At 38.3% G+C, this 22,816-nt stretch overlaps 1 protein-coding gene across 2 annotated transcripts in view; it reads left to right on the top strand.

The window, feature by feature from the left end:
* The window catches only part of UBE2W (ubiquitin conjugating enzyme E2 W), a 65,099-nt gene that overhangs the window by 24,236 nt on the left and 18,047 nt on the right, over window positions 1–22,816 (top strand). The window contains exons 5-6 of one of the 2 annotated variants that reach the window (XM_062489627.1): window positions 900–975; window positions 5,215–8,779. In XM_062489627.1, coding sequence (XP_062345611.1) covers window positions 900–975; window positions 5,215–5,228 — 90 coding nt within the window. In that variant the 3' untranslated portion in view covers window positions 5,229–8,779. Of the gene's footprint in view, window positions 1–899; window positions 976–5,214; window positions 8,780–22,816 lie in introns of those variants that run through there. The other variant, XM_062489618.1, reaches the window with a different exon arrangement.

Genomic DNA, 22,816 nt, shown 5'->3' with positions numbered 1-22,816 from the left:
TGGATGGAACCCTTCCAGTTGTACTAATTGTGAAGTTCAATGATGCTTTAGGACAATTCTTTGTAAAATTATCCTTCCTCTAAAGGCAGTGTGGAATGATCAGTGAAATGTCTTTAGTGCAGGTGTTTCTAACTTGGCATCTGTACTATTTGAGTCAACTTGATAATTTTAATTTCAGGCAAGTAGATGGTGCTAAGCTGCTCTTTTGGCACTAACACCTTAGACCTTTTTGTTAAGAGATTGCCCTTTCACTTTTGACCATTTCTTTCGCAGAGGGCGGTCTGTGGAAGTTAATGTGCTCAGAGCTTGTCCATATGTGCTATCCAAACATGCCTGTTTTTTGCATCTCAATCAGTCCTAGTCATGTGTGTAGTCAAAAAACCACCCCAAAATGGCTTTATATTGTATTCTATCCTATGAGTTTTGTAAATTATGGCACTTACAAAGAAAACTGAAGAATATGTAATAATGATTAGCTACAAATACTTGTTTTTTCACCCTCTCTGAGCTTTAGAATGGGAATTGGATGTAATGCATCAGAATTAGATTCCAAACTGCAAAGGAATTTAATTTTGGGGGGTATTTTGAACAACTGTTTCTTGTGAGTTAGTTTCTTTTATTTGTTTGTTGTTGTATTTTCTTTTTTTCTTTTTTTTCTCCCCCTGTTTATCAACCAAACTGTTTGATAATTTTTGCTCTTTTATTTTCTGGGAGTATCTCAAATAAGAATTTTTTACCTGGATCTTTATGAGATTTTTCTTGACCAAAAAGGTCTAGTCCTGCCTGTTACCTCATTTTCACTGCATTCACATGGTAATCTTTCATAAGCTTATTAAATAGTTGATGTATTACGGTGTGAGGATTGTTTGATTATTTGTAGGTCTTTTCTTCTGTTGCAGAGGCGACCTCCAGATAACTCATTTTATGTAAGAACATGTAACAAGAATCCAAAGAAAACAAAATGGTGGTATCATGGTAAGTATCGAACCAGGACCAGAAATTTTTAACTTCTTTTTAGGCTGAAGGCAGTTAAATTCTAGGAAAGTAGGATAAATGTGTTCAAAGCATTAAACTGTTTCTTTTCAGTTCAAAAGGTAATTTAAATCCTGTTTCTGAGATAATCTGCTGTGGTTTTTTTCTGTATCACATTTGAATAATTTTTGGTGGTAATTTAAACATGCTTTCAATTGTACAATTGACTTCTATTCAAAGTTCTTGTAAAGTATATCAGTCCATGACAAGTTTAAAATTTGGGATTGGAGAAAATCCATGATGAAACTAGGTTCTGCTTTAAACCGCTTTTTTTGTTATTAGCACTTTAAAAACTTTTATGTTGTTGAAAAGATATCTATATATTTGTAAACAGCTTTGTGTTTTGACAGATTTCCAATCTTAATCAGCATTTTCATTATGGGACAGTTGACTGACTTTAAAGGCTCCTAAAAACTAATACTCAATAATATAATAATAAGATACTTCATGGACATGATAAAGAAGAAAAGAAAAAAACCTATTAAAACTGCTAGTGTCTGCAATGCTAGTGGTGTGTTGGGGTTTTTTTTTTAAATTTGTTTTTGGTTTGGGATTTGCTTTGCTTTTGCGCTTTTTTCTTTTCTTTCCATGTGTTCTGTGTCATGCTTTGTACTGCGTGGCTGCTTTCTTCTGCCTCAGCATTTGTCATCCTCCACCCAGAGCTGCAGTTGGCTGCATGTGCTTGTGTTATCCACTCCATTGGTGAGGAAAGAGTGAAGAAGGGGGTAGAGATGGGCCATGCTTTGTCTCCTTTCTTGTTAGCGATGCTTTCCTTGCTTTCCAGGGAAAATTTTGTACAAATAGTAGTTGTTGGAAGCACAAGTGCTTTGGGAAGGGATATATCAGAGCAGGTAATACTCTATGCTAGTGTAGTGCAGAATAGTTGATTCCATCACTGCCTCTCGCTGAAGGTTCCACCATAACACATCCTCTGTTTTTCATGGCCTCTCCACTCCATGATATGTTCTGTCCCTCAAGTGAAACTAGAGCAAGTATTTTGATGCAGTGAGAGTTCATGACTGGAGAGGCAAATTCCAAAGTCTTCACCCTTAAAATTCTTAAGATTCTTAAAAGCCCATGGATGGCCTAACAAGAAAAACTTGATAGTTTCATAATACTTGCCGAGATCCATGGGGTCTTGACATATGGTAATGTAACAGAATGAAACTCTGTTTCTCATAATACAGTAACTCTGAAACAAGGTGGCTTCAGGTACAGTAAGAGAAGGGCTGTATGTCATGAGATTAAGGTATATCTAAGGAATTTGGGGCCATCACATGGTTGTTTTTAAAGCTGACTCCAAGAATAATATACTGCACACAAGGAGTTTGATCCTCACGAGGTTATTCAGCAATTACTTTATTTTCTCTCTGTTTTCATGCTCTTGTAATGTGTTTGGTGCTTCTCCATTTCTAGTTTTAGTTTGTCTTCAATGGCAGTTTTGGGAGAGTTTTTGTTACCTTTCTATTTTCACTTGCTAATTATATTTAAAGAGAAACAGGTAAAGTTCCGTTTATTGGCTTTATCTTGTGATTAAAAATATACTGTCTCCTTTTAATTTTTACTCATTTTGATTTATAATAGAAATCTGTAAAAGGAGAACAGTCTGCATTTACTACTTTTATTCTTTAATCATGAAATTCAGTTTGTGTTAAACAAGCAAAATAGAAACTTGGTATGAAAAGAAATCTTGAGTTATTGATTCTGAAGGTTGCTGTATTATTATGGCTCAAAACCATGGCTTACAGTTCACTGAATGGGTATTTTAGTTGCTGTGAAATAACTATGCAGTGCTTTTTTCTGAAAGTCAGAAAACCCTACCGCTTCTCAAATTCAGAGCAGCCTAAAAACCAACCTGAGGCAAGAGAAAGTAAGTCAGTTCATTTAAATAACTCATACTGTCTTGATTAAAAATTTGTTGGGCTCCCCACCACCTTAAATTCTTACAGGAAAAAAATAAATACTCCTGATGTTCACTGGACAGGAAATTCATAAATTGTACGAGTGTTTTCCCTTCTAGCTTTGTGTGTGTGCTGTTTGCTTCTTTTTTTAGTTAATTTTGTTTCTCCTTTGTGGCCGTGTAACAAGACCGCCAAGGCATGATCTTTAAATTGTCAGTGTTTTCTAAACAGGTTTAAAGAAATGGTATGTTACTGTAAAATGGGAAGTGTGAAAAGACACTTCTGTCATGTTTATTTACTGCTCATGCTTCGACTGAAGTGTCATATATCTAATCTTGTGGTTGAACCACATTTGGCGGAACAAGTGAGGGAAGAAAAAACAATCCCACCCAAGAAAGAAAACCAGCTGTCCAGGGGTAACTGCTGTGAGAAATTAAATGCCAGTGCTAATGCAACAATCTGTGGAGGAAGGTGCAGACTGGTTCTGCCACTTCTGCTGTCAGCTGCCCATTGGACTGGTTTAGCTTTAATGTGACATTGTAGATCTGTGTTTTGAAGAGCTAGGAAGAAGTCTGTCCTATATATTAATACATGCATTTGAAGGAAAATATTTTTTTCCAGTATGTGCCTGGGATTTATTTACCTGGGAGCAAAACAGTCTCTGGTTGGGAGCTGATGTAAAGCAAATGAGGATGAGCACAGAGTGATAAAGTGGCACTTTGAGATATATTCTGACATGTAAATATGTGTCTGCATTCAACTTAATACAGAGTTTTTATGTCCCTGCCCCAACACAGCAGCTTATTCCACGAGCAGAATTATGGAGCTTTGTTTGCTACAAAATGATGTCCTCTTTTTTTTAAAAGCTCTTGATCTTTGAATACTGAAAATATTTCTAGATTGTCTGCCCTACCTAATGTCTGTTTCAACTGTATGTTGACTTTCCTGCTGAATTTCAATGTAAGAGTTGCTCATGTTGTGTTAAAGACAGAGAAGGATCCTCCAGATATGGTTTACTTGGGCATTCAGACTGAAATTGGTTTCATAAAGCTGTTGACTTCCTTTGTTGTTCTCAGGAGATAGATTTTTTTTTTTTTTTTTTTTTTTTTTTTTTTTTTTTTTTTTTTTTTTTTGGGGTGGGGTGGGTTGGGCAGGGTGAGGGATGGGGAGGAAGGGAAAGGCAATGGTGTTTGTTTTCAACCAGCACTTCCCTGCTGCTTTTGGGTTTGGAGGTTGGTTTGGTTTTGGTTTTTTCTTAAGTAGAAAGTGTTTTCTCTGACACTTGGCCTAAAATTTTAGTACACCATTGAAATATCCCTTCTCCCTCTCTTTTGCATCCTTGTCCATCTTTTTATGTGTACAATAGCCTACTAAAAATTAAATAGTTTTTTTACAAGTAATAGCTTTGATAAAATATTTTCACATGAGAATGTAGAATGATTGAGGCTACATTTTTTAGGCGTAGGTGGTTATAAGTAAGTCCTTTAAAAATAAGCAGACACTAAGTTTGCTTTCTGTTAACAACTTGATATTTACTGCTAGCAGGTGCAAATATATTGCAGGTTGATGTGTTTAAGGAGAGTGTTTAAAAGGGAGAGCATTAATATGGAGCATAATGCAGAAAAGATAGGCATAGAACATGCATTTTATAGTGTGCTCTGTCTAATCACAATATCTTCAATTTAGCATATGTAATTTTGTTTTAGGTTTAATATTTTAGGATTGTAGTAGTAACCTATTCTTTTCGCATAAATCTGGCAGCTGTTGTTTTATGTTGAGTCTTGATAAAGAAATTTATATATATATATATGTAAACACACACATATACACATATAAATGTATAAAGGGTTGAGAATGCATCAGAAGCAGCCTGCTCTGCCAGGTCTTATCCCTGTATATTCCTTATAAAAAGGATGTCTTAATTCAATAACTGTTGTGGATCTGTGGTGCTTCAAGGGTACAAAATGTTAAGCATATTTGATTTTTCATTTTTCTGGCAAATAGCTTTCTAAATATCAAGCATGAAAATGACTGCCATTTTAATGGAGTATTTGCTAATACTAATGTCTTTGGGGGTGTATATGTATTTTGTAAGTTTAATTTTTGATACTGGCTTTTCTCCCCAAGTTGTTGTTGAACAAAACGGCAGAATTATTAAATCAGGGTATTTCCTCTGCATGTTACTCTCTATGCTAGGAATTGTTTCTGCCTATAGCACCTTGCTAACTTGGAATTAGAATGTTTATATGTTTTCCATAAATGCTCTTCTTTTATTTTAAAGATGACACATGTTGATGCCACCATTTTGTGATCCTCGTAGCAGAAGATAGTCCTACTGAGAAAATGAGCACTTTGATCATTCAGTCTTTGAACTTTAACCTTTGACTGGAAGTGACCTATAGGCAATGAAGACTACTTCCTTTGACTGCATTTTTACTAGTGTGCATTCTGGGCGCATGTTGATCGCTGGTTCAGTCCATGCAACTGACATGCTTTTATTAGTCATACAGTATTAATGCAGGTGTCCAGAAATGTCAGAATAATTCCATTATTTTTATTTTAAGCTTTTGGAAGAATTCCAAGTCTTCATATATTGTGCAATAACACTGAGCTCCTTGGCGGTTTTGGTGCATCCATTGCCGGCAATGGACATTGTACCAGGGAAAGGTTTTGCTCCTGCCACAAAAAAAGATTGACACATGACAGAACTTATGAAAGGTTTGGATATATTTGGATTACAAGCAAGGGATTGACAATTACCTTAAATCCAGCCCATTCTTTTATATTTGGATTCTATGCACTGTGACCACAAAACTAGCAGCATGAGTTAACATGCCTAGCTGAAGGACTGTAATAAGATCATTATGTATTTATTAAATTGTTTATCTGCTGTCAAATTGTTTTGACATGGGCGGTTTTTCAAGTGACATTGGCAGAGAGGTACAATGTTATCCCTATGGTGAAATAAAACTACTTTTTGTATATAGTTATTCATATCTCTGAAGCAAAGGTATGAGTAATTTAGGGTATGAGTGATTTAAACAAGAATTTATTTTGAAGATAGAGGATGGCAGTGATATAACTGAACTAGCTACAGTCCGTAATTGGGCTTGTAATTTGTACTTTAGAGCTTTTTCCAAATAGATTGCACACTGTTATTTCCTGCTAGCCATCAGCATGAGCCCTACTGCCTACACCAATATTTCATTTATTTATGTGTTCGAAAGCAATCCATATAACATTTTTTGTTTGCATTCACTGTTTCTTTTGTGTTGTATGTCATGTTTGAATGTTAAAAAACAATATTTTGATTGAAAAGCTTTGTCAGAAGATATTTTCATGTAAATTATTTCTTTATCTTGTAAGCATCATCTTGTCTTTTAATCCTGTATTATAAAAAGAAAAAAAAATACATTTTTGACAGAGGCTTAAAGTTTTCACAAAAAAGTGTGGACCTTCTTATTTAAGTTTAGACTAAAGTAATATTTTTCTTAACTTGCTTGTCCCACGTAGCCATGCCAATTTTTCCAGGCTTTTCTTCACCAAAAAAGGGGGAAAAGCCTAAAATCAGACATTTTTCTGTGAAGCAACATTTATTCAAATGATAGTTGTTCTCAGCACTCTAATATTTTGATACTGCAATTAGGTTGTCTTTTTAGGAAGCACTTTTATAAACTAAATACCTTTACACATATGCAAAATTTCTATAATTTTTTTTTACTGTTGCCTTATTGTTGCACTCAAAAAAAAATTTCAAGCAACTAATGCATGAATGTCTAGATCAGTAGCTTGATGTAAAAACAAAAAAAGCAAAAAAAAATTCCCTAAACCAAATCCACAATGAATAACTACAATAAAAAGCAGAAAATTGGCTGAAAAGACTGATTTTTTTTTTTAATCTGCTGTATGATAACTGACATTTTATAGCCTTGTACATACTTCTCTGTTACTTATTGTTTAAAATACTTTTAAAAAAATATAGGTGCTTAACTCAGGGTGGATAGAGTTTAGATGGATTTGCTTCAGAGAAGTATTTTGTACAGCATCAGAACTGTAGATATTGGCAGTAAAGTGAGGCTACAATATCCTTTAGGAACTGCTTTTTTTTTTTTTCCTACTGTACTGAAAATATCTCATGGCCTTTAAAACTCAATGGTAAAATCTAGCTTTGGATATAAATTTGATGTGTGTATATATTTTCACAATGAGCCTTGGAAACATAGAATTAATTTTCTTTTAAGAGCCAAAAAAAAGTAGTTTTAAACATAAGAAATACTTACGCTACAAACTTCTTGTTTAGCAAAATTTTAATGTTGTGCAATCATCAAACTGGTTATTTTTGGAAATGGTTCATATGAACAAGCAGGAATCTGATACTTAATCTGTGTAGTCTTGTTCACTGCTCTGTATTAATTGAAACAATTTAGAAATTCATGTATGAACGGTTCACGTAATGGATCCTATCAAAATAGTCCACAGGAATCAGACCTTAGCGTGACCAGGTAATGTCTGAAGAAATGGCTTGAGTGCATCTCGGATTCAATTATCTTTTCATGTAGTATCTTGGGAAAATACAATACATAGTTTCAGAGAAGCTTTATGACATACCATATGTATTTTGTTGAGGATGGGTGTTGTAGTGCAAAGCATTTTACGTTTTATTGACCTGTGCTAACACATGGACTATAGTGAAGTTAAATAACCAAATTTATGCTGCTCTTTCATAAACCCCCACCTCCTATAATATACTTAGATCAAGAAAATGCAAAGTAGACTAGAAGAGAATGTACCTCAGGTCTTATAGTTTACAGTAGAAATGCCTCATTGGTTATCTTGTAAATCTGTGGGGAAGATCACCTATATAGAGAGGGCCAAGACAAAACTTATATACCACTCAAGCCCTCAAAATAATGCAACTATTCTGACAATGCTATGATGTCCTGAAAAAGGGCTTGAAGTAGATGGAGGTGGTGCCATCCTTTCTCAAGGGTGACTCTGTGTATGTAACTTTCTTTCACTTGGAATTTCTCACATGGAATGGTTACAGAATTAGCTTGAAACTATCTTGCTTTTGTGTCAATTTTCATGTTGTTAAACACTTTGTTTAGTGTCTTTATACTATAACACAATAAATTCTTGTTTTAAAATAGATTTCTACAGTTGAATGGAAATACGTGTGGGCCTTTTCATGGTGGAGTGCAGGAGCACAGTTCCTTGCATTCAGCCACTCTTAAGATAAAGCTGCCAGTAATTCTAAAATGTTATGATGCACTTCAGAGGAGGAATTTGCATAACAGCAAGGTGTTTCCTCATTCTCCAGAGTGTATCTGTTGTAACAGAAAGAAATAGTTAATTTAAAAATAAATCACTCAGATGTTAAGCTTTCATTTCTCACAGATGAGCGTATAGTTCTTTATTGTGGGTTTTTTTTTTTTTTTCCATTTGAAAACACTTAAAATACTTAATGAGAAATTTCAGGTCCAGGATTCTTGTTTGCCTGCAGTGGTGGGAAGAGAGTTTCTATTATTTTATCAGCATCTATCAAGACTGTTCAGTCAAATCTGTGCCTTGTACCAATAACTGCTTTCAGTTTTTTACAGTTTTTTCAAGGGATGATGTCTTCTGCTTTTTAAAAGACAAGGCACTGCATACCTAAAACATATATTTTCTATGAAAAAATTAAGTTTTCAGAATTCATATATTTTCTATTGTGAAAATTATTCTAAATGTTTGATTTTTTAATTTACTACCTTTTTTTTGCAAGTTGACAAAATCTAAGATGTAAACTGTATTTAAAGGTTTGCTAATGAGACCATAAAGTTTCCAGGTCAGTAATTAATGATGTTTTAAAAAGAGAGGGTGGGAAAAACCCTAATTAAATGAAAAGATTTGGAGAAATGCAGCTGTAGAGTTTCAAGGTTTGGAGGATGTCAGTATAGTTTTTGCCTCCTCTGGTAGAGCAGTTGCTCAGTACGTTGTGTTTGCATGCTTATAAATCCTGATCATTCTAAATAATAGGTTTGAATTAGTTTTCCTTTAAAACCAGTTACTTTTAATCCATATCACCCAGTCCAGTTTGGATTTGCTCTAATACATAGCAGTACCTGAATAGTTGGATGTTGAACTGTATAAGGGGAATTAAGCTGTCTTAGTGATATTCCATCTTGAACTGCAGTCACACAACAGCATGGGAAGAGAGACTTTGGATTTGTTTCGTGTACCAGGTACCTGTTGGCCTGTTGTTTCTAGGACTAATACTAAATTTCCAAACCTCCTGGCTTTAAAATACCTTTATAAAATTGGAAGAGTAGAAATATCATGAACCACCTTTTACTATTAAATCTAATTCACAAATACAAATTTGAAAGTACTTAGTCTCTGGTTTATATAAATTTACTGATAATAGCAGTGCAGGAAAATCTGTTCACTCTCCATTTCTTTTTCTTGCAGATTTTATGTACTCTTAAAAATAGTGTTAAAGGAATTTTGATCAGCTGATTCAATGTAGCAAAGTCTCTCTGGAGCTACTTAAAGTGATTTTTTATTTTTAATTACAAAGTAAGAGTACTTCAGTAACATTGTAGTTCCAAAGTAATTTCTGTTCTGAAATATGTAGGCAAAGCCATATAGGTTTCACTCAGATAATGATTTTGTATTTAAAAAACAAAAATTAAATGCAAAATCACTTGACCATGCAGTGTACATAAAGACTAGAGATTGGATCTATAAGCCTGTGTCCATAGTCTCCAATATAATACTTCATAGGAGCTTTAATGTGTGAGTTAATGGTAGTAGGTTAGACTCTATTTAACTCCCTCTACTTTACAGATGTGCTATGTGCAATATAACTTGGTCTTTCAAAGTGACATTTTTCTCTTGACCTCTGCTGGTGAAGGAATGGTTTACAAGAGGCTCTTCTGCATAGGAATCCAGTGAAGAATTGAAAACCATGACGTCGGCCTCAGATCAAGATGTTACAATCTGAAATCCTGTAACACTGATCACAGTTCTTCCCTCATGCCGGCCTGTTTTTTGTTACTTAAAATCTCCATTATAAGACCTTAGAACTTTTGTCCTGCCTTCAGCAATTGGGGAACCTGTTTTCTTCAAGCCCTTTGAAGTGTTTTGTGACGAGTAGGTCAGGGTTAAATCTTCAGATGAACATTCTGGGCTCCTTCTCTTCCCAGGACTACAATATTATCTGGGTGCTGCTAATGCAGTTCTCCAGGGCATTTAATCCTTGAAGGTAAAATTAAGCATGGTTCCTGCTATTGCCAGAGAAAGAGGAATTTGTATTCCTTCCTTTCCAGTCTAATGATTTACATTCTTACCTTGCATCTAACTTTATTCTTGAGTATGCACTGAGATGATTGGACATGGTAAACCAGTAGGAAACAGACTTAAGAAAAAGTAAAAATCTGTCTTCTCAATTAGCAAATTAGATCAGCTTGCTGCATAAGCAGTAGTTTCAGAGCTAGTGCAAAAAATGGAAAGCTGGGCTTTGGAAGATGGGAGCTAAACCATGATTTGTATCTTTAGAATTTTCTGTATAACATAAAATATTAGCAACCTTGTATTATGCAGAAGCTGAGTTATGTGCTGAGAAAAACCTTGGAGCTGGAGGTCTGGACTGCCTATAATAGTCAATGGCAGGGGACTCTCCTATCATTTTAAACTCTGTTTTCTAGTTAAAAAAAATGTGAAGTTGTTCGAAAAATCTTCAAGTGATCGATCTGTTACCTCTCCATTTAAATGCCTTGAGTTCTAGTGCTCAGGAACAGGTTGGCATTTGTGTTTTGGTGAGTGCTTTTTGTTTGTTTATGGGTGGGTTTTTTTTGTTTGTTTGTTTTCTTGGGGGGGGTTGTTCTTTGTTTTGTTTTTTTTAATATGTAGTAAGTCTGTAGTCATTGTTCTGCGAGGATATTTTTAGTTAACTTTTAACAAATCAGTGTTGTCAAACCTTAATCAAATATAGCTACAGATGCGGTGAAACTGTTTAGAAAATGCCAGCTATTTCCCAGAAGGAAGGCAGTAATGCTACAAATCAAATGTTCATGAGATTAGATAAAAAGCCAGATGTGTTTACAGTCATCTAACACAAAACACTTGTGTCCCACATCTCAGAGATCTCATTTGTCTATTGTATACTTCAAGAACAGGACTTTTGCACACTGGTAGGGGGTTTACAGGACAAAACCATGCTGGTTGCCATCTTATCCCTTCCTCTGAAGGTCTTGTTCAAGGAATCGATGAAACTTGGTCGTTTTGAACTGTATTTATGCTGGGTCAGTGAATGATGTGTGACAGCTGTTACTCTGACTGGTGATGAAGTATGAATAGCTTGTGAGTCTCTTGTTCTCTGTCCATATGTCTGCAGAAAACATTATTAGCTATGTTTCACATGCACAGAATAAAGTATTTACTTGGTGTAGGCAATTTATTGAAAATTAGAACTTTGGAAGATGCAGTATAGAATGTATACATAACTAAGTGAAAAAGTGACAAAGCTAAGTCATCAGATCTCCAAATGACTTAAGAGTATACTCCTAAAGTATACTCTGTCCTAGAGTATAGCCTAAAGTATTTGTTTGCATAAGATTTTAAATTTGTGGGGCTTGAGATGAGGGGAGAAATTGTGTGGATCACCTTGAACTTGTATCTTCTGTATCACACTTGGTTTTGGACTATGCTCTTTTAACGTCTTATCTGTGTGTTGTCATCTGCCCCAAGCAGTAACTACTGTCTTAAGTATTATGCTGGAGTAACAGGTGTCTTTGTGTTGCTTAAATAATAATAATCCAGACAGTCCTGTATTGGGAATGATTTTTCAAATGTTCCTTCAAACTATGTTGACCAACACAATGAGGATACCACATGGAGATAAGCAATGCTCGCAAAGTAGGGTGGGAGGGAGAACAACCAGTTCCTGAAGTTTTAAGTTTGATATCATCCGGAAGATTGTCTAAAACTCAGTGGCTGGTGGCATGGTGTTTTTTGGTTTCTGTGTTTTTTGGGTTTGGGTTTGTTTTTTGGGTTTTTTTTTTGGTGGTGTTATTTTTGTGGTTTGTTTCTGTTTGTTGTTTTCTTTTAAGATGTCAGTAGTTGCACCAATCTATAATTCTTATGTTCTGAAGTTCCTCAAAGCTGCAAAAGGGCAAATGCAATGCAACTGTAGAGTCATGATGCAACTGAAGGATCAAGGTCCTGTATGACAACCAGTAGCAGTTTGTTGAGATGTGCTATATTAAGGAAAATAGAATGGGTAGCCATCTCCATGAATTGAGGTAATAGATTTCTTTTTGCCTTTGCAATAGTTTTACCAGAAATCCTAATAAACAGCAAAGTAGATTTCATACTGTGCCTGACATAGATTTTAAAGTCTTCCAGGTGGAAAACAGACTGGATACAATAGTTTGCTATGTCTTTTGTAATTCCGGAAATTTCTTCTGTTAGCTTCCTCACGACTTAGTTTGTAGGAGTAGACTAAATCATACCTAGGCACTACTTATGTCTTCCTGGTATCTTGGGTACTACTGGGCAATGCTGTATAGAAAAGCCTGTAATTATTTTCCCTAAAAGCATCTCTGCATTGTTATTACACTCAGTTAAATACAACATCTACTTCTGTGTGTTGCCCATCAGCTACTTTGTAATGTTGAGGTATTTGAACTCATTTCTGTGCTACACTTTTTGAAAGTGAACATTATAAAGGCTTACCATTTGAATTTTAGTGTAAGTTGTTATTTCATCCAGAAGGCAAGTTTCCTTACATTAGTTACTGTAGCATGCAATACAGTAAGGCTTAAGTCCTCCTGAATGAGTTCTGAAATGTAAATCCATCTGAACTTTTTTATTCAGTATTGGATGTACCTGGGTAAGTATAACAAAAATTGTCTTGTGCCAGCCAGCTCAGTCTGCAGCATCCCTGCACACCAAGTTTAATGTCTCAGGGTTTTCTTTGGTTAAACTAATGATCTACTTGGAAAATTTGTGGTGATCTCTGCATGAGGTGATTCCATACTGTTTTGCAGTGAGATGGTTTTATATGTATTTCAAGGCAGCTATTAATGCACTGGTGCTTGATTTTGAGAAATGTGTCCTGTCACTATTGAGAGTTTGTCACATGGCAGAGCATTTGCTTTATTGTGTCTTTCTTATATTTGCAAAGTATTTTGACAGATTTTGGCCTCTGGAAAGGAATCTTCCTGCATGGTCTGCCCCAGAATGCTGTTTCTCATAGAGTGTATTTCTTGGGTTTGATCTCAACAGTAGTTACATATGTAGGTACAATACTAAAGGTGGGTACTAATCATGCTCAGGCCATGCATTAATTGAGTTTATTTTAGTGTATATCAATCTTCATATGTTTTGCCTTACTTTATACAGTATCAAATATATTTACTTCCAGCTTTTCATTTGAAAGAGCAAGATTCCATCAACACTTACATTTTCTTTCTTTATGTTTTTTTTTTAAAGCAAAGATGCTGCATTAAAAATAATGTGGATAAAAGGAAGTGAGAACTTGCCAGCTTTTGTCTGAAAGTTAAAACTTAAAAATTCTTACAAAATACTCCTTTCAAATTTCAGTGTTTTAATCTAAGTGGGGTTTTTTGTTGACTTTTTCTTTTTTTCTAAACATATTCTTTTACTGACATTCAGTTTACCTGATACAGATACAGAGATCAAAGGATACAACTAGTCCAAGGAATTCAACCAGTAGAAAGATGCTTCCCATTCTGCACAGTACATTTGCTTCCCATCCATTTCTGTTAACTGCTGCTAACTACATTTAATTGTGGGACAGTGGAACAATTCTGCAACAAGTTGAAAAGGACCTCTATTTCTACCATTTTTGTAGAAGTAAAAAAAAACACTTAAGGATTTATGCAGTAAATTAAGCCTGTATTAAACCAGTAATTTCTTAAATTATTATTCTCTTGGAACATCAACTAGACTTACATGAAGCCAAACTGCAAGAGCAGAAAAGAGAAAATTATCTGTAGCTGGCATTCATACAGAAAAAAGGGTTCCCTCTCTCCCAGCTCCAGAAAAAGAAAGGTTCAGAAGTTACCAGTACTGCCAGTGTGACTCAGTACATGACATAAAGGGCTTATCGTGGTCAATAGGAATGGTAATAAAGCCTACATATGCTTCTAAGTATAGAGTCTCATGAATGGAAACACTAAAAGCAAGGGCAACTGGCAGCATTGTCACTCAAATCATGTTTATTTTTAGAGGATTACCAATGCTTCCAGTCTGCTGTTAGTATACTCTCTTGCCAGCACACACAAGCTTCATTCTTAGTTTGCCCAATTTTTTAAGTGACAGCTCTTAGAGCAACAAGATTCCTGCTACTTCTAGGGACCGTAACAACACCATAGCAACAAGCTCTGTGACTTTCTCAGAGGACAGCATTGAACAAATAGTATAAGAATGTATTTGAGACAAATCATATCAATATTAGATGCAGTTGGTTAAAGATGTTTGGCTTCACATCATTTTACAATCCTGCCAAAATTAGGACCCCGATTCTTAGTTAAGTTTTTTTGAGTCTGGTGACAAAATTATAAATTACTGGCTGTAATGGACAAATACTGTCATGTACATAAACTGACAAAAATAGCTGGACTAAATACTATTGCTATGTGAAGATGTAATACAGTAGACAGTAAGATTTGCAGCAGTTCTAACTTTGTAATTTTAAAATGAGTAGTCAGTGCAATATTCTCCCATTAATGATAAAATTATCCCACTTTATCCTGCACCATCACCAAATCATCCGTTTGGCATTATGTCCTGGCTATGCCAGAGCAGCAGGAGTTTGGGAGTTATAGGAGCTCTAGGATATTTTGAGAATTGACACAAACGCCCTGACTGGATTTTTGCTAAAATGTTGCTGTATAACACGTCATTGAGACAGACCTTTCTCAGCCAACTAATAATTTACCAAAAGCACTTGTTTTGTGATGGTTGAATGTTGCTGAATTTGACAATTTAAGCAAGAGTAAACCCCCACATAATTGGAGAAGCTCAGTGTTCATATAATGAGATAATAGGACCAATTTATTACCTGGAACAAGAGCAGTGTCCTCATGCCTTCATAGAAACGTCCCCATGTCTGACAATGTTTTGATTCTTCACAGCCATATTAAGACAAAGCATAAACAAATTACAGGACACTGCATCTTTACAGACTGATTTGAGACTCTTGGGACAGTTTTATCTGTTGCCTTGCTACACTTTTAAGTTCACTGTGGAACCCAGTGTGTTACTGATTTATATACACATCTAATAAAAGAAAAACAAAGCATTTAATTATCATGTCCAACACTGGCCTTAACTTCAAGATGTTAAATGCCTAATCTCTGCCTTCTCTGGAATCTTGTAAGGTAATCTCTGCTACTTGTAAGGGTAGCAATAGGTATGATTAGGTATGTGCTGTCATGAGCATAACTGCAAGTAAATGTGACTAGTATGAACACTGGTCTACAAACTGGTCACATTACTGGTGTCACTTTGGTTATGTTTGAAGTGTTGCTGTAATGTTTGCCTGCAGTGAGAGACACTAATGAGAATCCAAAGCATTTCAAGATGTTTGTGATCCTCTCATACAACACCATCACTGGAAATAGCATCGTGTTTGGGCTTGTTTGAAGGCATTTTGTATAGTCAGAATGCTATCAGTAAGGCAAAACCCCCCCAAAATGCCAGGCTTGTAAACAGGAATTTAATCTTATAGAAGCTGTTGCTTCCTTGGCCTGTAATTATGCTTTGGCTTTCTCATATTTCTTTCCTGAGCAAAGCAAGTGTAGTCTTATCAGGTATGACTATTAATGCAGAAATGGGCCATTTCTAAATGTCTTTGTGCTTTGTAATGGAAAACCATGATCTTCAGGTTGCTAGTTCTGTTATTATTCTTGCTGTTTTATCAAACTGTAGTTACCTTTGTCTTCATTGTTGTAGTCATGAGGTGTGAATCCCTGGCTGACCTGAATTACCTGGTTTTCTTCTTCCATTCTGTGCTCTGTGCTTTAAAGAAGAAATCAATCTTGTTGGTTGTTGGGTTTTTTTGTCTGGGGTTTTTTTTTGTTTGTTTGGTTTTGTGTTTTTGTTTTTTGTTTTAATTTGTAAAACACATAGGATATTTGAGAAGTTTCCAATGTTCATAATGGGTGATGAACTTGTATGAGGTATCTGTGCATATACATACACAAAGTTTTTGCAGTAACTATACATATTAACCAGTTAAGTATAAATATGCAACATCAAATTTTCTGTAGTTGTAAGAAGTGACATGGGTGTACAGAAAACCTTTACAGTACTTTGTGTCGAAAATAAATGGAAAATTATGGAAATGGCTGCCACAAATTGAATGTGAAAATTAAAAGTAGGACTTTGGGGTATCTTTTGTGCTGTTTTGGATACATGAGTTATGATAATGAGTGAAGTTTTCTGAATGTCCAGTACAACTTCTAATACTTACGTAAAGTAATTTACCAGTATAATTTTAAAGTTCCACTAGTGTTATTAGAAGGGTAAAGCATTTATTTACATGTGGCATTACTATTCCCAGCATTGATGTGTGAAAGCAATGGCAGCAAGTGTTTGCTGGGAAATCCAGTGCTACCTCAAAGCAATCTAAATTTGGGGCAGTGGGTCAATTAATAAAGAAACAGCATTGATACCCTAATGATAGGAGACCTAGATGAAGATTGGTAATTGCAAAATCAGCACATCTTTTTGGTTGGGTTCACTTTGTGTTCTAAAAAAATGGTAGATGTTAAAGGAGATGAGGACTTAAGAGATTTCTCGGTGTTCTTATACCAACAGTGATGGAAATGAATATATGCTGAAAGTGCAAGTTCTAGTTCACTTAATTTAGATTCTTGAAGTGATTGTGTGATTCATCTGATTTAGGGAACTCACATTTTAGACATGAATCATCAAAGAGAGTGTGTTAGTATGAGTTGTTAAAATTCATTGCTTGTGAGTCCTCATTGGAGCATGAAGAGTAAATGGTTTCCTTTAACTGAGAAAACTCTTCACAGTATTTACTTGTAGCTTGTTTTGTTTTGGTTTCTTCATGCCTCTCATTCCATGCACTACTTAGTGATAAATTGGTTTAGTCATTTGTCTGTCATGCATTGTAGTTAAAAATCTACTTTTATAGTCACAGTTCTGCACCTGAAACTGGGGAGAGCAGTGGTGTGACTAGACTTAGGCTCATTAATAATATTTGGTTTTAATCAAATATAATCCCAAACTCCTGGGTTTTGCTTTTAATGATTGGGTCACTTCATTTTTTAATATTTTTCCATTCTTCTAGTATTAAGCTATTAGAAGCTTTTATTTAGTTGAATGACTGACTAATGTAAATAATGCATTATTCACTTCTTATTGGTATTTTATGAGCACTCTATTGGCTTCATTATGCTTTCAACTTTAGTATCAAATATCATCCAAGTTCTTTAATAAATAAATAGTAGAGCTAGAAAGAAACTTTATAAAACTCTGAAACAGAATTCTGGAAGAGGCTGTAAAATATTCAGTCTTGGAAATTTTCAAAAGGAAACCAAGCAACCTGCTAACTCAAAAGTTAAAGTTGGTCCTACTTTGAGGAGGCAGATCTTCAGAACTCCTTTCCAATCAGTTCTGCAAATCTCCTACTTCTTAAATACATCACTGGGTGTTTATTTTTGGTTTGGTTTGTAACACCGAAGTGTATTGAGGTGTGGAAACTCGTGTCTTGATGATTTATTTTAAAACTACAATTCTAATAATAAAATATATTAGTAAGAATTAGAATAACATTTTTTTGCAAGTCAGTGTGAAAGTGCCGATTTATTTTATTCTGACTCTGAGGTTAAAAATGACAAGGCCAAGTATCTTCAGGTGTCCTGCACTCGTGTACAGACCAAATAGAATAACTCTTATCTTTTCCTCCACATAGGTATTTATGCAGGCATTTAGGCATTAATGTGGGTTTTTGTTATTTTCAAACTGCATATTGAATTACTCAGTCCTATTAACAACTTGCATACTGAAACTAGATTGTTGGGGAAGTCATGACACTCTGGTTATTTAATAATGGAGTAGAATGAAAGAGCACATACAAACTATGCATCTTGCTTTCAAAACCTGAGAAATTTTTAGGTTGTATTAAGTTGCTTTTACTGGAGGTACTGACTAGCCTTTATCCTGTATCTCAGCAGTAGCAGGAAAAATACCCTCAAATGTAAGGGTGCAGTAAATCTATAAAGAAGTGACTAGTAATGCAGTTTAGTTGTTCATAAAAGTAAAGCTCTAATCATACAGGAAACATTAAAAAGCAAAATATACCCATGGACTTAAAATTATTAGAAAATATATTAACCTTTGTTTTGTAAAATATGTATATATATACATGGTAAGTTTTGGGATAAAATCTGATCTTTCGTATAGAGTTTTCTTCCAGCAACATTCTTTTTGCACCACAAAATGTATATCAAGATAAAAGACTCCTGAGTTGATACGTGTATCTCAAGATATGTTTTAAAACTAAGGTTTTGGCTGTTCTGTAATAGCAATGTTATAAAAATGTTAGCTATTGAAATAATGCCACATGTTGGAGATTTTAGAGGCTTGTTGGAATTACATCTGTCTACTGCAGAAAGTTCACAAAACCCCCCTCATACTCTGATGCTGGTGTTCATTTTTCTCTAGGTGCACTGATACTAAGCATGTGTTTAGGGGTTACACTAACAACTTGCAACAACACTGTAGGGTTGTTCTTCAAACTACTAATAGTAAGTAAAGCAAAAATGACATGACATAAAATTATGAACTAAAAACTCAAGGACAAACAAAATTAAAAAACCCCACAAACTTCCATGGGCAGCACCATCGTGATTCAGCATCTAAATGAACTTTACTCATGCAAAAAATTGTAGTAGCCTAATGAAAAGTACTTGCATTGTTATCCATTTCTACATTGTATCAGGAGACTACAAAAGAAATTGTGTTATACTCTGTATTTCTGTTCTCAGTTCTTAAATTAAATTAAGGGGTAAGGAATCTCAGAATCAGAAAACAAAATGGAGGAATGAGAAGGGGAGGATTAACAAGCTACCTCTGCTGAATACAGGGTATGTATAAAACTCTCATAGCAAATGCTGAGTTCCCAACATGTGTTTAAACAGGTTGTAAATGTCATATCAGTGTTCTTTTAGTATGAATAAAGTCTTGCTATTACTTAGATACTCACAATGCAGCTCTGCCACTAGGTGTCATGATGTGTATTTGGTGTGTAACTTATCTACAATATGCAAGCTTACTACCAAAATTCACCTGGGCTCTGTGCTTTTAGTGTTCCCCACTATGTTTGGGAATCATGTCAGGCTCCATTTTTTTTTTCCTCAGTACTGATCTGGCTCTTGGTATCAAGTAATAATTTAAAAAATATTCTTATATAATAGCAGATACTGCAGGCAATACGAACTCTAGATTCATTCTAATCCTGACTTACCTGTTGTTTTTTTTTAAAATTACATTTGCTATGACTGATGTTATAACTCTCATAAGTATCATTAAAACTTAATTGTGTAGCAAAAATGTATAGATCTTTGCCCCCTCAAAAAAATGTAGTTTTGTTCCTGAGCCTGAGGAATTTTGTTACTGCAATCTTGCAAATCAGGTAGGAAGATTATTGCTTCAAGTTCTGACGCTTCTACCTGACTTTTGCATAGGTATAAAAATTTTTGGTTCATTTTACTTGGGCCCATCAAGACAACAGAGTTCTACAAAATAATTAAGATATATTGTGGATTATACTCAGAAATATTTTTTAAAGGAAAATAAACTTTTGATTACTTTGAGATGAAGATTTGAATGTTATCTTTTTTGTGCTGAAGGTGGTCAGAAGTTATTTTCTTTGATTTCTCCCCTTTTTATTTGTCTATTAATTTCTAATTTAAAGAAAGAAATATTTTAAACTTTAATCTCAATTTTAAATAAGCTTTTTTTGTTTCTGCCTTTTTTTAAAAAAAAAAGTTGCTTGGTTCTGCCTCCTGTAAGGGATGTGCAAACCTAAAACATAGCAGCAAGATAAATATTTTTTTGGTGGCAAAACCAAAGACGGTTGGTTTTGGTTGGAAAGGCACAGAAACAGCAATTTATCCCAGGCTGAGCCCTGGCACTGTGTAAGGAGAGGGGAGGGTTTGTGCCCACCTGGGGAAGGAGGAGGTTTCAGTGGTGCACCGTGGAACCTCCACAGCTGCACTCCCTGGTCTTCGTTCCTGCAGCCTCCCTCCAGGCAGCGCCCAGGTACTGCATCAGTTACCTGCCCTGATTTTAGACAAAAGAAGATTTTAACACAAATCTTCTCCGTGAGTTTTTACCTTTCCCTGAAAACAGCTGTCTCGGAAGGGAAAGGTGAGAGGGGAAGCACGTTGGAGAGTTAGTGGTCCAAGCGAGCGTTGGGGAAATAAAATCAAGCCTCTTTTCTGGTATGCTGTGGTGGCTGCCCCCTTTTCCCTGTGTTTCTGCCAGCCCTTACTTTCTTTTTCGTTGCCTCAAGTCTCGCAGCCCGCTCTCTCCAGGCGCGCAAGGAGCGGTGCAGACAGCGGCGCTCGGGAGCAGCCGACAGGGGGCAGAGCTCACGCGACAGGCCGATCTCAACCGCACTCACGGACCGGCACAGCACCCGCGCTCCTGCTCTCTCAGCTTCCCGGGTCGGAGCTTCCTCCTCCGCGGTGCCGAGGCCTCGCCGTGTGACGAAGCGCGGCCCCGGCCCCGGCCCGGCGGGGGAAGGTGAAGGCAGGGTGCGGGGCCCGCCGGGGCTCGGGGCGGGCGGAGGGCGCAGGGCCCCGCGCCGCCGCTGGGGGCGCTGTGCACCGCCGGGCCGGGGCCGGGGCCGGGCCGCGGACGGGGCCATTCGCGCGGCGGGCGTGGGGGGAGCGCGGCGCTGGGAGCGCTCGGGAAGCGCCCCGGGGGCGGCAGGCGCGGCGGGGGCGGCGGCGAGGGGGGCCCGAGGGGAGCTGCGGGGGGCGACGCCCGGCGCGGGGGCGGCGGGGCGGGGCGGCGGCGCCGGCGGGAGGGTGGGGGTGGGGGGGGGGGGGGGGGGCGCGCAGTGGTTGGGGCCGGCGGCGGCCGCCGCGGCGGCGGGGTCAGTTCTCTTTAGTGTTTGCCGATGTTGGAGGCGTCTCCAAAGTGTCCCTGGGAAGCAGGTAACCGGGAGGGAGGGAAGGGGGCGGCTGAAGCCGCGATGTCCTAGTCTCCGTCCTGGCTTTCCGCTTCAGCTGCCACCGCGGCGGCTCCCGGGCGAGGGCTCCGGCGCCCCCCGCCTCCCCGGGGCCGTGCGGGCGCTGCTGCGCCACGGCGCCGTCGGCCCGCTTCGCTCCGGCGGGGGGCGGCGGCGCCGACCCCGCCATCCGTCCTGGGGCCCCCGTCCGCCGCCAGCCGCCCTCCCGACGAAGGGCGCAGGAGGCGGGCGGGGGCACAGGTGGGCAGCGCTGCCGCCCCCGGGGCCGCGGGGAAGCCCCCTCTGGATCCCCTCCGCAGCTGTCCGCAGCTCCCCGCACACGGGTCCTGCCGCCGGCGGCGGTCGCTGCGCAAGGCCGGGCCGCGGCCGGGCCGTGCGGCGGGGCCGAGCTCGGCGGGGACCGCGCCGGGCCTGCCCGGCCTCGGTCCCCGGGAAGGAGTTCTGTGCGACCCGAACTTGCTTCTCGTCCTGTGTCCCGCCCGGCCGTGTCGCGGTGCGCGGCCTCGGGGGTGCACAGTGGGCGAGGGGCGCCCGGCGCCGCTCGCCCGGTCAGCGGCGTGGACCTCGCAGCTCAGCCGGCGTGTGTTTGTACGTGTGTGTTAGTCAGCCCTCTCTGTGCACGTCTTGCGCTGGCCCCAAACTTTGGACAGGGCCCCAAACTTTGCCATCAGTGCTGGGCTTCTCCACTCCCAAAATGGATGTCGGTATCTCTTCCAGCGATGGGCAGCGGAGCCGTTTACCGGCCTTCGCCCAGCACGGGGGGCTGGGGCCGTCGTTGAGGTGGGATCCAGAGAGACACCCCTGCAATGTCGCCTAGCCCAGGCTTCTCATGGGGTGGGCGGCATTTTCCCAGTGTTCAGGTGTCTGATGGGAAAAAAAAGTTCATTTTTATGCCAGCCAGGCCTGGAAGTCACAGCTACGCTCTCCTGGGAAAGCGTGTGCTACTTGGGCTTAGCTGTGAGGGTGAATCTTGTAGCAAAGCTGTGTGCCTTGTAGCGCTCAGGGTCCCCCTGACAAGTCAGTGATACCCAAGCAAAAAATTTCCCTGCAGTGTATTTGGTGTTGCCTTACGGCCAGCAAGCTCTTTCTGTGAATACCCAGACGTAAGCTCCTCAAGCCATGTTTGGAACCAATCTCTGTGCAACTACCGTGGTACTAAATAAAAGTTTTTGCTGTACAAAAGAGTAGATAAAGTGCTGCTGATGCAGCCCCTCTTCTTGTGTGCAGTACTGTCTGGAACAGTACTGAGGGATGTGTATGAGTGACTGTAGTATTGCAAGGCACAAGGAAGGCTGTTTGTTCTGCCATTGCTTGGGGTGGCTGAACTATGCTTCTGTCAGGAAGCATATGTTGCTGTGTCTTATGCTTACCAGTGGCCCTGAGCTGCACAGGAGTAAGGTCTTCCTAGGTTGTGTGGCAATTCCAGGTTAGCAGTCTACACCAGTGAAGTAATACTAATGCATTTAAGCCATTTTCTAACTACATGGAGGTTCTGTATAGGCTTTGTTGTGACATTGCTGCTTATATAAACAGTGCCAGGCTGACAGATTTCTGAATGAATTTTTTTTTTCTACAAAGTCAGCAGCACTATAAGATTTCCAGTACTGATGTCCAGTTGCTGAACCTTAGCTTTGTCCTAGAAAAA

The sequence above is a fragment of the Cinclus cinclus genome, chromosome 1 (assembly GCF_963662255.1).
Source record: "Cinclus cinclus chromosome 1, bCinCin1.1, whole genome shotgun sequence".
NCBI classification, from domain to species: Eukaryota; Metazoa; Chordata; class Aves; order Passeriformes; family Cinclidae; genus Cinclus; species Cinclus cinclus.
This window is presented reverse-complemented; position numbering and strand designations above follow the sequence as displayed.